This window comes from Mustelus asterias, chromosome 17, assembly GCF_964213995.1.
Source record: "Mustelus asterias chromosome 17, sMusAst1.hap1.1, whole genome shotgun sequence".
Classification (NCBI taxonomy): domain Eukaryota; kingdom Metazoa; phylum Chordata; class Chondrichthyes; order Carcharhiniformes; family Triakidae; genus Mustelus; species Mustelus asterias.
The window spans coordinates 46,915,439-46,932,399 of record NC_135817.1 but is presented as its reverse complement, the minus strand read 5'-3'; the positions used below and the strand labels follow the sequence as shown (position 1 = coordinate 46,932,399).

General features: G+C 43.0%; 1 protein-coding gene across 4 annotated transcripts in view; it reads left to right on the top strand.

Moving 5' to 3' along the window:
- The window catches only part of srpx (sushi-repeat containing protein X-linked), a 72,398-nt gene that overhangs the window by 21,377 nt on the left and 34,060 nt on the right, over window positions 1-16,961 (top strand). For 3 of the 4 annotated variants that reach the window (XM_078232559.1, XM_078232558.1, XM_078232557.1), the window contains 2 exons: window positions 7,348-7,539; window positions 8,827-9,003. In XM_078232559.1, the coding sequence (XP_078088685.1) occupies window positions 7,348-7,539; window positions 8,827-9,003 (369 nt within the window). The remainder of the gene's footprint in view (window positions 1-7,347; window positions 7,540-8,826; window positions 9,004-16,961) is intronic. The other variant, XM_078232560.1, reaches the window with a different exon arrangement.

Below are 16,961 nucleotides of genomic sequence, written 5' to 3'. Positions count from 1 at the left end.
AAAAAACAGTTGTAGCTTTCAGCAGCAAGTTTAATTTGTAATTATGGAGCAAATCCAGCAATTTTCTGAAACACGTGGGTAGATTAACAGCGAGATCCGTATTTCTGTAAGGCTAACTCTGGAACAGTGCAGATCATCCAGCAATTTGTGGCATTGCACAAATTATCTCTTCCTTGCTACAAATTGCATGATTTTTAACAACCCAATAATGGTATGAGCCATTGTAATTTTACCAGCAATCAGCCCATTAAGTAAAGAAGATGGCATGGAGTACGAAAAACATGTACTCTTTCAGTGAAGTGGCATGAGTAATCATTGAAAGTGCACTGCAGTTATGAATCAATTTAGTTCCATTTCTTTGTGAGAAGAACCAGGCTTTTTATGGTGCCATACCTAGAAGATAGGTTATCACATCTTTTACATATTAGTTAATTATTTTCGTCTTTCATGTTCATCGTATTAGCCTGAAATTCTGACACAACAGTAATTTTCTTATAATCATTGCAAAAATAGGTTTTCATAATTAAGTAGCTTCACATTTGTGAAACACAGCATACATTGTCTAGGATGAAATTGAACATAAGGAACACCATTCACTGTTAAAATTAGCTTGTCATGCAGTGGAATAAGACAGCTGCAAGTAAATTATTAACCATGTGTATACCCTGTACTGAAAATCTGAGTACTTAGCACCAATAACATGATTTTTGACTGTCCCTCTTAAATAATGAAATGACCCACATTGCATAGGTGATAGATATAGGAATACTGAACTGGGAAGGGAAAGATTAGGAGGATTATCTGAAAGCTTGATTGGAGGGATGGAATTTCGAAAATGTGTGAAAAGGTGGAGAAGAGGCTGAGAAGGGAATTCCAGAGAATAGGATTGAGACTGATGGGATGAAACTCTGTTTTGATTATGGGATGTAAGGGTTTAGAGGGGTGGATGTAGTTCAGCTTTACTTGGGCATAGGACATGGCCCTGGGGAATCAGGTTTATTTGCCCTCCATTTAACACCTGTAAAATGGACACAACAGGATCTAATGCCCCAGTTCATGGCCCAGATTTTCACCATAAAGGGAGCCCCTTCATCGTGGCAAAAATAGCAGAACCTCCTGAAAATCCTCGAAGTCCTATTCTTGAACATGGCATTTCCAATTATTGCTGGGATGGGAATGGGGTATGTTTTGCTCATGCATGTTTGATAGTGGCCATCAGCTATCTCCATTCTCGATGGATTTTGGAGGCTGAGGAATGTGGATCCTGATGCATCCAAATTAGACCTGGTAAGAGCAGGTCTGAACTTGGTGCATTTCTTTGGATTGCCAGGTGACCTCTTTGGAAAGGTAGGACACCCCTGTGGAATTTGCCTGATAATTTTATTCACAGCTCCAGAAGTAGCACAAAACAAATTTCAACTGTCTTCCTTACACCGAAGGAGTAGTGGATGGGATTCCTGATCTTGCAGAGCAATTATTTTTGGTCCCTGCTGACTCGGGTGGCAGGAAGAGCTATGTGCTGGAGAAGTATGTATAATGCTTCATGCGAAGGGACATTGTGCGAGGGTGCCATGTCCATCTTCATAGAGGCTGTGGAAGCCAGTCACTGAGCTGCTGGAGTTCACAGGGAGGTCAGCAGGAAGAGGCTGCTGCCGCACAGGAGAAAGGAGAAAGAGACACAAGACAACCAGCTATACCCGGAGGAAGGGTACAGACCTGACGAAGGGTCATAGAATCTACAGTGCAGGAGGAAGACATTTTAGCCCATTGAGCCTGCACCAACAACAATCGCACCCAGATCCTATCCCCGTAACCCCACATATTTGCCTTCCTAATCCCCCTGACACTAAGGGGGCAAATTTATCACGGCCAATCAACCTAACCCGTACATTGTTGGAGTGTGGGAGGAAACCGGAGCACCCGGAGGAAACCCACACAGACATGGGGAGAACGTGCAAACTCCACACAGACAGTGACCCAAGGCCGCAATCTAACCCGGGTCCCTGGCGCTGATGGGCAGCAGTGCTAACCACTGTGCCATTGTGCCGCCCTAAGACATCCTAGCTCAATATGAGGGAGAACCAATGATTAAGCTGACTTGAGGCTAAGCTGTGAAGTGGTGACAGACGTTTGTCGCATTGTTCAGCAACATTAGCCACAATCCATTGACCCTCCATGCCAGTGGCTGTGAAGGTCCAATTGCTGTCAACTTCTATGCCTTAGAATCTTTCCGGGGATCATCAGGTGACCAGTTTAGTATCTCCCAATCTGCAGCACACAACTGCATTCAGGCTGTAACTAATGTCCTATTTACTCATTTCAGAGATCACATTAATTTCCCTATTGATTTGGCCACTCAGACACATAGAGCCATGCTCTTTGCCCAATTAGCAGCTTCTGCTGCTATTGATTACACCCATGAAGCCATAAAGGCCCCAACTCAACATGTGGAAGCCTTTCCCAACCAGATGACCTTCCACTCACTGGGCAGAATCTTTCACTAGTTCGTAGAGTGTCGGTTTCAACAAGAAAACCTGCATGTAGCTCACCAGCTGTGTAGCCGTGTTTTCTCTCCAGGTCCTCTGACAATTTGAGTTAGCATTAGGCTGACCCCCTTGCCCCCTGCAAGCATTGGGACGCCCCCCCCCCTGCCTACAAGTGTTGAGGTGACCCCAAGCACTGGGTGATCCCCTACTCCCCAAGCACAAGCATGAGGGCAACTCCAACCCCCCGCGCGCGCGTGCACACACTCGCATGAGGTGACACACTCGCATGGGGTGACCCTCTCCTGACACACTGACACGGGAGCGACCTTCTATTCCCCACTGGCATTGGGGTGATCTTGGTGGGTCAGCCGTGGCAGTGCCAGGCATGTCCCTCCCTCCCCCCGGGGGGATATATTTACCTTTGCATCCCCGGTGGTTTCCCCTTAAATGCTTCAAGTTTTCAAAAACCTGTTGTAAAGTCAGTGAGCTGTGAATATTCAGTGAGCATATTGCAGGAAAGCCCTTCAATTCGATTTAAATTTATTGAAATAGGGCAGGGACCCGTAACCCCACACATTTACCCCATTAATTCCCCTAACCTACATATCTTGGGGCACTAGGGGACAATTTAGCATGGGCAATCCACCTAACCTGTACATCTTTGGACTGTGGGAGAAAACCGGAGAACCTGGAGGAAACCCACCCTAACACGATGAGAGGGTGCAGACTGCACACAGACAGTTACCCAAGGCTGGAATCGGACCCAGGTCCTGGCGCTGTGAGGCAGCAGTGCTGACCACTACCCCACCCAATAACAAAAATGACAATTCTCCCATAGGGAAGCCCATAATGGGCCAACTGTTCCAGCGTCAGCTCAGAGTTGAACAACATTTAGAGTCAACCTTCTTAGTAAGGAGAGCCAAATATGTACTCTGTTTATTTACAAACTTATAGTTTTTGTTTGGCAAACTTTATACCCCTTTCAGAATGTTGAGTCATCAAGGAGTTCAATACATTCGGATTGCATTCGTTTCTTTCAGCATTGAGTGGCTAGGATTCTTACCATACTCCCTCTAAGTCTCAGCCAATGTTGCTTCAAGTTGGTGATGTTGCTCCAGCATTTTATACCTTTTGTTGGCTATATATGAAATGACCAAACCCCTTACAAGATCCTTGCTGGTTTCACTCAGGATTCAGGGACTTACTTCAGAGAGAGAATTGATTGAGTAAAGAGATTAAATTTGGCCTTCAAGTATGAAATAAACTTATGATCCTTAAGCAGAGATACATTAAGGGGAGGCAATGGCCTAGTGGTATTATTGCTAGACTATTAATCCAGAAACTCAGCTACTGTTCTGGGGACCCAGGTTCACATCCCACCACGGTAGCTGGTGGAATTCAAATTTAATTTAAAAAATCTGGAATTAAGAATCTACTGATGACTATGAAACTATTGTCGATTGTTGGAAAAACCCATCTGATTTGCTAATGTCCTTTTGGGAAGGAAATCTGTTGCCTTTATCTGGTCTGGCCTACATGTGGCTCCAGATCCACAGCAATGTGGTTGACTCTCGACTGCCCTCCAAGGCAACTAGGGATGGACCGTAAGTACTGGCGAGTCAACGAAACCCATGTCCCATGAATGAATGAAAAAACAACCCTCCAAGATCTAGGCCGAGGATAATTCCCCTTGAATAAAAATTCCAGGAAGACAGGAGTGTGATCAGAGATCACAATATTACTTATGGAGCAGGAGTCCACTGAGTGTAATATTGTTTTAGGTTTAAAAAATAATCAATTCTAGTATTACATTGGTGGGGAGCGGAGAAGAAGGTGAACTCTTTGGCCAGAACTCTACCACCTCGCCCACCACAGAATCGGCTTGGGCGAGGGTCCAACAATGGAAATCTCCGTTGACCTCGGACGGGAATTTCTGATCTTGCCCGAGCGAGGCCGTAAAATCCTTCCAAGTATCTTTAGGCTGCAGTGTTCTCCAAACATCCAAGTAACCCACTCCCTTGCACACCAAGGATGCATATCTTGCATACCCCACTTCCTTGCAGGGTTTCTAAGATACCGATGCAAATGCCTTCGCCTGATGAGTGGGTGGATTCCTAGATATGGGAATTTTATCCCTCAAAGGATTAAAATGACAGTTGAAGTCCCCACCTATGAAGGAATTTGCTAATTCAGCAAAATCCATAAAGATTTTAGGAACAAAATCAGGAGATTAATTTAGTGGGGCAATAGACATTCAGTATGGAAATACTTTCCCTTAACAATCACATACCTTCCCCCTTATCCTTCACACAGTTCTCCACTCTAAAGCACACGTTCTTATTAACTAAAATTGCAATCCCTTGACTACTAGTTGAGAATGACTCAAAGGTCACCTTCCCCACCCAGTCACACTTCACGTTCAGGTGCTCCTGGGTGAGTTAACTGCAGCAAAGCTGTGTCAAATTCCTCCTTTTTAAGGAAAGACAAAATCTTTTTTCTTTTAATAGTTTGATGTATCCCCCATACATTCCAGGAGCAATGTTTCAAAGTAGCTCCTGCCTCTGCTTGTTCAGTGAAAGCGAGTATAAGATATTGACACAAAGCAAATGGCTTATCCGCCAAAGATTTTCCTGTCCTGCTTGGGCATGTACCAAAATTTGCTTCTCTCATCTTCAGCTATACCAAAGCGCCAGTGACACATTATAAAGTCTTTTTCTAGAATGTGAGACTTATCTGTACCTTTGCAGGAACCAATTAACTATTCTTTAACCCAGAATAAAAGAGTGAAACCATTATCTCTAAGGGGGTTTTCTTCACCCAATGTGAAGTCCTGTACTGCCACACCCTCAAACCTTCTATAATTACACAAGGAGACTTTCTCATCAATAAAGAGGAGAGAAGATATGCCACAAACAGGGCAAAGACTGCCCTTTCTGCATTAAACCCCTCCTATTAAGACTTGAGCCACTCATCCACCCCCTAGTGGTGGCATTACTCATGCTTATCATGATTGGAGCAAAGGAGGCCATAAAACATAGAATCATAGAATCATAGAAACCCTACAGTGCAGAAGGAGGCCATTCGGCCCATCGAGTCTGCACCGACCACAATCCCACCCAGGCCCAACCCCCACATATTTTACCCACTAATCCCTCTAACCTACGCATCTCAGGACTCTAAGGGGCAATTTTTAACCTGGCCAATCAACCTAACCCGCACATCTTTGGACCACATGTACCACTGTTATAACAGATGCAAAGAAAGCAGCCCTTGTGTTGTACAATCTGCACAGCAAAATCCTTAACCAGAAGGAGCAGGCTGAGGAATGTTTTCCATTAAGGACAAATGGAAGTCCCTGCCAATCTTAAGGATAAAAGCTCACTGTAGTGTTTAATTACTAGATCACCCCTGTCAGAATGATAAACACCATCACAGAATCAGGAAGGAGTTATAGTGACAATGACAGAGTACAGATTTTACAGTGAACTGCAGTTTGTTACAAATTATTGTCTTCCATAGAGTTCACAAAAGCCATGGCTTTAGTCGGATTGTCAAACGTCCTTATAGACGTCACCCTCCGTGTAGCAGGATACAGTAGAGTATATTGCACTCCAATGACTTTTAGTCATCTTCTAACTTCATCGAAGCCCTTGCGTTGCTGCTGTGAAATTTTGAAAGAAAGAGACCTTTGCTCCAATATAGAGTAAGGCCCCATTAGATCTCGCTGCCTCCAGTGCTGTTTAGAGATACTTGAAACAATGAAGATCCATAATTATGGGCCGGTGTCATTGCTTGTCCCTAGGCCTCAGAGACAGGATGCGATGTGCCCTTTCCAACTTGATGCTCCCACCTTTTGTTTCTAATTTAAGGAAATGTTATAACCGGCTCTCAAAATATTTAACTGGGAGCTTACCCTCAGCTCCCTCTGGCAAACCGACAATCAAGAAATTTTTCCTTGGGCCTCGGTTCTCCAGATCATCAAGGAATTCTGACATACATGAGGCTGCTTTTCCAAGGATTGTAATCGGGCCTCAACTAAGGAAGTTGCATTTTCGACTGCAACAATTTTCTCCTACGCTTCATCATGCTTTTTGCCAGTATTCTGCAGTTCTATAGTTTGAACACTGGTATTTTGTACTAAAGACCGAGTTTCTCATCAATGACTTCAATAATATTAGCAGTCATCAGTTGTAATGCCTCTGAGAGTGCCGGATAGAGAGCCTGTTTGTTCACTAAGTCACCATATTGAGGAGTTGGCTCCACCCCAGTTACTTCTGACTGCTCTCCTTTATCGATGATTTTCTTAATATTTCTCGGCATTTTGTCACCAAAGCTTAACTGGAGATTTTCCAGGGATATAATGTGGTGTTCTCACTCCTGCATTAGGTAAGTATGAGCTGTGTAAGCATGAAATATGCAAGGATTAAGGGTTGAGTGGTGCCAGAGCTCATGATTTAAACTAAGTCATCAGTTAACTAGCACATTCTCCATGGCAACATCTCTATCAGTTGCCAACCAATCAGCAATCTGTTCTCATGAAGTATAAATTGTTGTTCCCCTTACATTGGTCCAGATTATTGCAAGATGGAAAAATTCAACAAACTGTGTCTTTTTGCAGCAGTACTCGAGTTCTGTGCTACCAAATGACTACTTGAACTGATTATGTCATTAACAGACATTAACGACAGTGTTAACATATTTTGTTTAGCAATGGGATATGGAAATTGCTAATAATGTCTATCCTTCCACAGTGAAATAGGCAGGATTAAACATGGCAAGCTGCCTGAAGTAGTAAGTATCGAGGGTAGATTTAAGCAATACAAGATGTTAGCGGTACATTTACTATTATTGCTGTTTACAGATATTCCCTGGTGCGCTCCTCTAAAGATCACAAATGGTTATGTCCATTGCAGAACACCACACGGTGGATATTACAAAAATGTACAGGGAACAGCATGTGATATTTCTTGCCGAAAAGGATATGAAATTCATGGAGCTAGCCGTGTCCATTGCCTTTCCAACAAACGCTGGTCACAAACAGTTGCTTGCAGAGGTGGGTAATATCAGTTTGTTTGGAATGAGTGATGGTGAAATTTACAAGATTTATTGATGTGGTATAATGCACAGGGTAGGTGAATAACTGAAACCAATAGGACAGTGCATCCTGCTTATTACTCTGAGAAAGGCAAAATACAGCGAATGCTGGAATCTGAAACAAAAACAGAAAATGCTGGAGAATCTCAGCAGGTCTGACAGCATCTGTGGGGTGAGAATAGAGCCAACGTTTCGAGTCAGGATGACCCTTCGTCAGAGCTGTGCTTTGTCTTGAGCTCTGACGAGGGGTCATCCAGACTTGGAAGTCTGAGGTCACGTACCAACCGACTCAAGAACAGTTTCTTCCCTGCTGCCATCAGACTTTTGAATGGACCTACCTCGCACTAAGTTAATCTTTCTCTACACCCTAGCTATGACTGTAGCACTACATTCTGTGCTGTCTCCTTTCCTCTTTTATGAATGGTATGCTTTGTCTGCATAGCGCGCAAGACACAATACTTTTCACTTACAAAACATCAGATTACTTTCTTTGTATTTCTTTCTGATACGTTCAGTGACTCATTTAATACCATAATAAATTCTTACATTAAAACTTTGGAGAGGTTTGAGACAATACAATTTGAAATTCTGCACCTCAACAAGTCTAAAATCCCAAAATGTTGAAATAAAATGAATTAAATCATTTTCTGTAAGAGTTTACACAACAACTAAAGAAATTAATGGAAATATAATCCCAGCCATTGATACCCACATTCTGTGATTGAAAGAATTAGAAAACACATAGATATTGGAAATAAGAACTGAAAATGCTGGAAAATCTCAGCAGAATTGGCAGCATCTAGCGAGAGGGAAACAGAGGTAACGTCTTGAGTCTGAGGAAAAGTCGTATGTATTTTGAAACGTTAACTCCATTTCTCCCTCCACAGATGCTGCCAGACTTGCTAAATCTTTCCAGTCATTATCTGTTTTTTTAAATTTCAGATATCCAGCATCTGCAGTGTTTTGCTTTTGTTATGTGGATGTTGGGAATTAGTGCTATAATTGTTCTCTTTACATCTGGACCAGGAAGGTGAAAGGTGAAATATAGCAATTTCAATGGGAAAGTGTACATGTTTGGACATGAATTAGGAGGGTCTGTGGACACACACAAAATAAACTCCTCGGGTGAGATACTGAAAGATTGCTGGCGCTGAGTACCCTGATACGAATTCACCTTCAGGAAAGGAGAGGGAAAATGATATCAGCTTAGTTTGTTCAACTAAATACAGTTATTTTTCTGTTCTAGAAATACGATGCCCTAAGTTTTCATTGCCACTTCATGGAGGTGCAAAGTGCTCAGATGGAGCATATTTTAACTCAAGGTGTGAGTTTTACTGTACACCCGGATACCAAGTTAAGGGACAGAAAAATGTGATTTGCATGCACAATAAAAGGTGGAGTGGAACGGAACCATCTTGCCTTGGTAAGTCTTGTTCATAAAACACTTTAAAGTGGGCTAATCTGCTGTTTAACCAGTATAAAACTGTGCGAATGTTAGAAATACAATCTAAATTGCCTAATTTTAAAAGTGAAAACTATTACATTACAAATCTTGTGTATATGTGCGCATCCTAAGAACAAATTCAACTTCCTGATGACATTTTTGTCACTTCTGTCATGATCTAATATTCAAATTTCCATTGCAGTTATTTATAATGATTTCCTATGTAAACATATTATTTTGTTCCATTTTGATTGACACTCCTTTAAAATTCTTGTTTTCTATGCCCCAATGCCACTCTAGATTTCTCATTGAGCTATCATCATTATTTCCCTACTCAGCCTCTGCACTGAAAGACTTCTCATCCTCTGTGATTGCATTCTCTATCTCAGCTTATCATGCCCTATGTTTATTGCTCTCATATTCTGGGTCACCTGCTCAGTCTACCACTTGTGGGCTGACTACTCAAACTGTGCCACAGATAAGTCTGTTTGATCACTTGTATTCCCCCTCCACCCGCTATCCTCCCTTGGCTTCTCCCAACACCACATCCTTCTTTTTCACCCTTGGAAATACTCTCCCATCAGTCACTCACAATGATTTTAATTTGCAACTGTCCAGCCTTTAGCCTTCTTAAACCACAACATTTCTGCAGCTGCCAATCTGCTTAAGCACCTCTTCAGTTAGGACCTATTGAAAGCATCACTCTCTCGCACCTTGCTTGATTTTCCTGGTATTGCCCTTATCTTCATTCTTTTAAGTCCGTCGGATGTAGGCTTAAACATTTATGTTGGATAACTGGTGTAGCCATTCATTGTCAATGTGCATCTGGTCCTGCTCTCTTCTGCCAAAGCTTGTCACAGGCAAAGATAAATCTGGCTACTTTTCTCCACTGCAAAGTATCTTCTTGAAACCTCTCCTCCTTGCCCCCTTTCACCCTCGCCTCCAATTGCCAGGAAAACAGTTTTGTCATTAAGATTGAAACCAAATGTCCAGCTTTCCATTCGTTAAGTGCTTCTATAAAGTGCCTATGCAGATATTAAAGACTAAATGACCGCCTGTGCTATAGCAATTCTGTGATTCAGTGACTTATTCCTGGAACATTGCACTTTTGCCTTGACAGTTCATTTCCTGGCTCAAATGAGCAGCAGAAAATCTGATTAGAAGAGGATAAAACATGAGGAACTAGTAACAAGAACTCAGTAAAGCACATAGCTGTGTTAACTCAACGCTATTGCAATTACACGACGCTTCCCTGAGGCTTTTCATTCCCTGCTTGATAACTACAAAGCTCAAAAAAGAAATATTTTTATTGAGGAGCTTCTGTCTCACTGAGGAGGTTTCAGGCTAACTATATTCAACAAACTGCTTTGAAAACTCTGCTCATATTTTTGAAAGCTGCGACAAATTCCCCCATAGCACCAGAAGCAATCCACATCAAAAAAAGGTCAAGTCACACTCTCTCTCCCAACGTTAATGCTTCCTTTTGAAATATTCCAGTATACGGACCTGCATCTTCACTTAATATCTCAGCTCTTCCTGGGGAAATATCCTATCTGTGCAGCAAGTTTTGTTGAAATCCACCCACCAGTTTTTGAGATGTATTGTTCACAGATAAACAAAGAGGGGTGAAACTATTACCTCCACCCACCTTCTGGACAAAAGTGAGGAAAAAGGAACGAAAAAAGCCTTTCAGAAAATACTCAGACTTATGGAAATAAGTGACCATGAATGATCATTTGGGAGAAAATATTTTTGTAAGAAAGTAGAAGGCAAACCAATCGAGGCAGTAGATATCTTGATTTTTATTTCAACTTTAATATCGATGAAGGTCCCAAGATGTTCCACAGGTGTGTAATAAGACAAAAGTTGACACTGAACCATGGAGACAATATAGGGGCAGGTGATGAAAAGCTGAGTTAAAAAGTAGGTTTTAAGGCGGGTATTAAATGTAGTGAGAATGTTGAAGTGCGATTAAGATTTAGAATCCAATTTTAACTCTCTCAGAATCCATTCATTTAACACGAGAGTTAAAATCGAACCCTTATGGAGGGAATTCCAGAAATTTAGGACCCAAATGGTTTGTGGCATGGCTGCCAATTCTGTGATGGAGGGGCAGTGTGATGCACAGACGACCAGGAACGTAGCCTTTATGGAGGCTTCTTGAGGGCTAAGGCCAAGAAGGAAATTGAACTCGAGGCCGAGAATTTTAAATAGGGAAATGTTGGGAGTCAGTGTAGGTCACTGGACATAGAGAAAGGGGTGGGTGGGACTTAGGATATGGGCAGCAAAGGTTTGGATGAGCAGAGGTTTATGGACAATGTAAGGTTGGCGAGTAGAGCATTGAATAGTCATGTCTAGAGATGATAAAAGCATGGAGGAGGGCAGTGGCTGAAGATAAGCGGAGGCGGGCAATGTTTAAGGTACAAGTATGTGGTCTTTGTGATGGTGAGGATATGAAGTTGGCAGCTTAGCCCTGGGTCAAATAGGATGTCAAGGCTGTGAACTGTCAACTTCAACTTTTTGTTCAAAGTTTGTGTTTTGATTTTGAAAGAGCCCTTTTCCAGTTTGTTGTCCATAAAGAGAAAATAATTTATAGGGCAGTGAATGGGCTTCTCTATTACGATCCCTGGATTAGGCTGCTCTTTATCTGGATATCAGGCAGAAGATGATGCACTCTGGGGCTATAGGCGATGTGCAGCCTGGTTGTTCAGTCATGTGGAAACCTAGAGAGAATATCTATTCGCAAAAATTGGGAGAGCTGGCTGTGCCTTCACAGAAATACAATTACCATCCATTATGACAAAGAAAGCCCAGTGCAACCACACATGATTACCACATGGTGGCAGTATAGATACAGTTTATCTGGGACAATTTTCCGAATCCACTTGTTTTCGAAAATCGTTTTGTATTTGAGAGGAAATTCTGTTTTTTTTTTGTTGAGATTGTTCTAAGAAAGTTAAATTAATTGGTGACAGTTGAATAATGTTGGATTAATCAGGGGAAAAAAAAAGAACAGTCTTTCATGAGCTAAGAGGATGCATCTTTGAGAGAACAAATGATAAAGTAAAATTTTATGATGAGTTCTTGGGGGTGGGCTGAGAAGGACTGGTCACCACGTCCACCTTGAGTCTCTTCTCAGAGGTCTAAGCTGCTTTTAAGGGCTGGACCTAGTCTCAGTGTTGCAGGGAGCTGCAAGTGCTTGTCCAGTGTTCACAGGCAGTAGGCTGATCCTAGGATGAGGTGGGGAGGTGGGTTACTGGGCTGCTAGCAGACTTCCGTGTACCTGTAAGAGGAATGGAAATTCTGATGTCAAACTGAGCTCGACATTTTATCCGAGGGGAGGGGGCATGATGACTGGGCTGACAACAGGCTACAAGATGTGTCTGTATCTAAGAGGATCATTCATGCTCCTCCAAGGCTCTACAAACTTTGTAAACATAACGAAGACTAATACTTTCCACTGTGATCTGCACCTGGCCAGCATTTGAGGAAGGCTGGTTAACTCAACTGGCATCAATCTGTTAAATAATGTGTGTCTTCTATTCACAATAGTATGTGGAGCTTCTTATTAAAAAAAATGACAACTCCACCATTCAGTGCTTGGATAATGTGATAACCTCCATGGGGAATCTCTAATTGACCTCCCTGTGGGGCTTGTTGGAAACAGGTTCCCTTGGTAACAGGCAATGGCCTACCCAGGTGCAACTCATCACCTGAGCCCTTTATAAGGCAGACATCGGGAAGGGCCTACAGAACTGTGGGACATGTATATCTATGCCATGGGGTAGTGCCTTTATCTTGTGTTTCACAATAAATACCATCCCTTTCCAGTCAGGCTTCCTGAGTTATTACATTGGTGATGAGGAACAAGGAGAGTTTTGGATAACCTTGCCTTTCAGTAAACCCTGTATTGGAACACTCTTCCTCAAAAGACAATGGAAGCGGAGTCTTTGAATATTTTTAAGGCAGAGCAGCTAGATAGATTCTTGATTAACGGTGGGGGCGGGGCGGGGGGAGGTTATTGGGGATAGAGAGGAATGTGGAGTTGAGGTTACAATCAGAACACTCACGATCTTATTCAATGGTGGCACAGTGGTTGTGCTGCCTCATAGCTCCAGGGACCCGGGTTCAGTTCCTGCCTTGGGTGTCTGCCTTTGTGGAGTTTGCACATTCTCCCTGTGTCTATGTGGGTTTCCTCCGGGTGCTCCGGTTTCCTCCCACCGTCCAAAGATGTATAGGTTAGATTGATTGGCCATGCTAAATTAGTGTCAGGGAGATTATCAGGGTAAATACATGTGGTTACGGGGATAGGGCCTGGGTGGGATTGTTGTTGCTGCAGGCTCGATGGGCAGAATGGCCTCCTTCTGTACTGCAGGAATTCTATGAATATTCTATGAATGGCAGAGCAGGCTTGAGGGGGCTATTCCTGATCATAGTTAATATCTTTGTACAGCCATTCAAGAACAAAGAACAATACAGCACAGGAACAGGCCCCTCGGCCCTCCAAGCCTGCGCCGCTCATGTGCCCAACTAGACCATTCGTTTGTATCCCTCTATTCCCAGTCTGTTCATGTGGCTATCTAGATAAGTCTTAAACGATCCCAGCGTGTCCGCCTCAATCACCTTGCTTGGCAGTGCATTCCAGGCCCCCACCACCCTCTGTGTAAAATACGTACCCCTGACATCTGTGTTGAACCTTGCCCCCCTCACCTTGAACCTGTGACCCCTTGTGTTCGTCACCTCCGACCTGGGAAAAAGCTTCCCACTGTTCACCCTATCTATGCCCTTCATAATTTTATACACCTCTATTAGGTCGCCCCTCATCCTCCCGTCTTTCCAGGGAGAACAACCCCAGTTTACCCAATCTCTCCTCATAGCTAAGACCTTCCATACCGGGCAACATCCTGGTAAACCTTTTCTGTACTCTCTCCAAAGCCTCCACGTCTTTCTGGTAGTGTGGCGACCAGAACTGGACGCAGTATTCCAAATATGGCCTAACCAACGTTCTATACAGCTGCAACATCATATGCCAACTTTTATATTCTATGCCCCGTCCAATAAAGGCAAGCATGCCATATGCCTTCTTGACCACCCTCTCCACCTGTGCTGCCACCTTTAAGGATCTGTGGACTTGTACACCCAGGTCCCTCTGTGTGTCTATACTCCTGATGGTTCTGCCATTTATTGTCTAGCTCCCCCTTACATTAGATCTACCGAAATGCATCACTTCGCATTTATCTGGATTAAATTCCATCTGCCATTTCTCCGCCCAATGTTCCAGCCTATCTATATCCTGCTGTATTCTCTGACAATGTTCATCACTATCCGCAACTCCAGCAATCTTTGTGTCGTCTGCAAACTTACTGATCACACCAGCTACATCTTCCTCCAAATCATTTATATATATATCACAAACAGCAGAGGTCCCAGTACAGAGCCCCGCGGAACACCACGAGTCACAGACCTCCAACTGGAAAAAGACCCCTCCACTGTTACCCTCTGTCTTCTATGGCTAAACACAGTAAGAAGTCTCACAACACCAGGTTAAAGTCCAACAGGTTTATTTGGTAGCAAATACCATAAGCTTTCGGAGCACTGCTCCTTGACGAAGGAGCAGTGCTCCGAAAGCTCATGGTATTTGCTACCAAATAAACCTGTTGGACTTTAACCTGGTGTTGTGAGACTTCTTACTGTGTTTACCCCAGTCCAACGCCGGCATTTCCACATCATGACTTCTATGGCTAAGCCAGTTCTCCACCCATCTAGCGAGCTCACCTTTTATCCCGTGAGATTTAACCTTTTGCACCAGCCTGCAATGAGGGACCTTGTCAAACGCTTTACTAAAATCCATATAGACGACATCCACGGCCCTTCCCTCGTCAATCGTTTTTGTCACCTCCTCAAAAAACTCAACCAAATTTGTGAGGGATGACCTCCCTCGTACAAAACCATGCTGTCTATCGCTAATGAGATTATTCAGTTCTAAATGCGCATATATCCTATCTCTAAGAATCTTCTCCAACAATTTCCCTACCACGGACGTCAAGCTCACCGGCCTATAATTACCCGGGTTATCCTTGTTACCCTTCATAAATAAGGGTAAATAAGAAGGCCGGACACCACTAACTTCTCGAGGGCAATTAGGAAGAGGCTGTAAATGCTGACTTTTCCAGCAATGCCCACATCCCATGAAGAAAAAAGCAGTGGGTTAGAGGAACGGAAGGATCAGTGGGTAGAGATATTGGACAGGATTTTATGGCCTCGCTCGAGTGAGACCTGAAATTCCCACCCGAGGTCAACTGACATTTCCATTGTCCGCCCTTCGCCCACTCCGATTCCGTGGCGGGAAGGGCAGTAGAATTCTGGCAATGGAGACCAAGGAAAATAGCAAAACAATTGCGAACCAAATACTGAAGTTCACATCTAGAGCAGTAGAGTTGAAAGTAGGTCGATTATGTTAAATTTATGTCGCATCTTAATTAAATCACCCTTGGTGTTCTGGAACAGTTTTGGTTTCTATTTTATAAAAATGTTTAAGAAAGATTTATTAGAATTATACCGGAACTGAGAGGTTACATGCTGATAGGTTTTACCTAAAATGTTAAAAATGTTTTTGAAACATTGACAAACTTATATGATTGTTCCTGAGCTCGTAGACTGAGAGACCAATTGTTACTGTGTCATGATCATCTTTCCTTCAACAATTTTTATCCTTATTGATCATCGTGAATTAAATTTTGATTTGCACCATGTGCATAAATAAACTACATAACGCAAATCATCAATTTATATATGATTTTAAAGAAAGGAGCAGAAAGAGAAGAATTTCTGATAACACTAAATCATATATCTTGAACTGAAGTGGTTATGGGCTGCTGCAATGTGTTGGCGTGGAACAATGCAGTTGTGCACATAGAACATGGAACAATACAGCACAGAACAGGCCCTTCAGCCCACGATGTTGTACCGAGCTTTATCTAAAACCAAGATCAAGCTATCCCATTCCCTATCATCCTGGTGTGCTCTATGTGCCTATCCAATAACCGCTTAAATGTTCCTAAAGTGTCTGACTCCACTATCACTGTAGGCAGTCCATTCCACACCCCAACCATTCTGAGTAAAGAACCTACCTCGGACAACCTTCCTATATCTCCCACCATGAACCCTATAGTTGTGCCCCCTTGTAATAGCTCCATCCACCCGTGGAAATAGTCTTTGAACATTCACTCTATCTATCCCCTTCATCATTTTATAAACCTCTATTAAGTCTCCCCTCAGCCTCCTCCGCTCCAGAGAGAACAGCCCTAGCTCCCTCAACCTTTCCTCATAAGACCTACCCTCCAAACCAGGCAGCATCCTGGTAAATCTCCTTTGCACTCTTTCCAGCGCTTCCACATCCTTCTTATAGTGAGGTGACCAGAACTGCACACAATATTCCAAATGTGGTCTCACCAAGGTCCTGTACAGTTGCAGCATAACCCCACGGCTCTTAAACTCCAACTCCCTGTTAATAAAAGCTAACACACTTATAGGCCTTTTTCACATGGACCCCAAGATCTCTCTGTTCTTTTGGATATGGACCCCAAGATCTCTCTGTTCCTCCACAGTCTTCAGAACCCTACCTTTGACCCTGTAATCCACATTTAAATTAGTCCTACCAAAATGAATCACCTCACATTTATCAGGGTTAAACTCCATCTGCCATTTTTCAGCCCATACATATAGTGCATGATGACAGCTCATCAAATTGTGTATGAAATACAAATGGAAGCAATTACGTTGTTAAGAGGTAACTCCAGTGTGAACCAGCACTTGACAGTTGCATCCTACTATAGATCTATGGCCTCATTTTGGGCTGTTGTGCTTATGCAGGCACTTTGCTGGAGTCATCCAAAGCTAGTCCCATTGCCTCATTCTTCCCCAAGCTCTGTATCTTG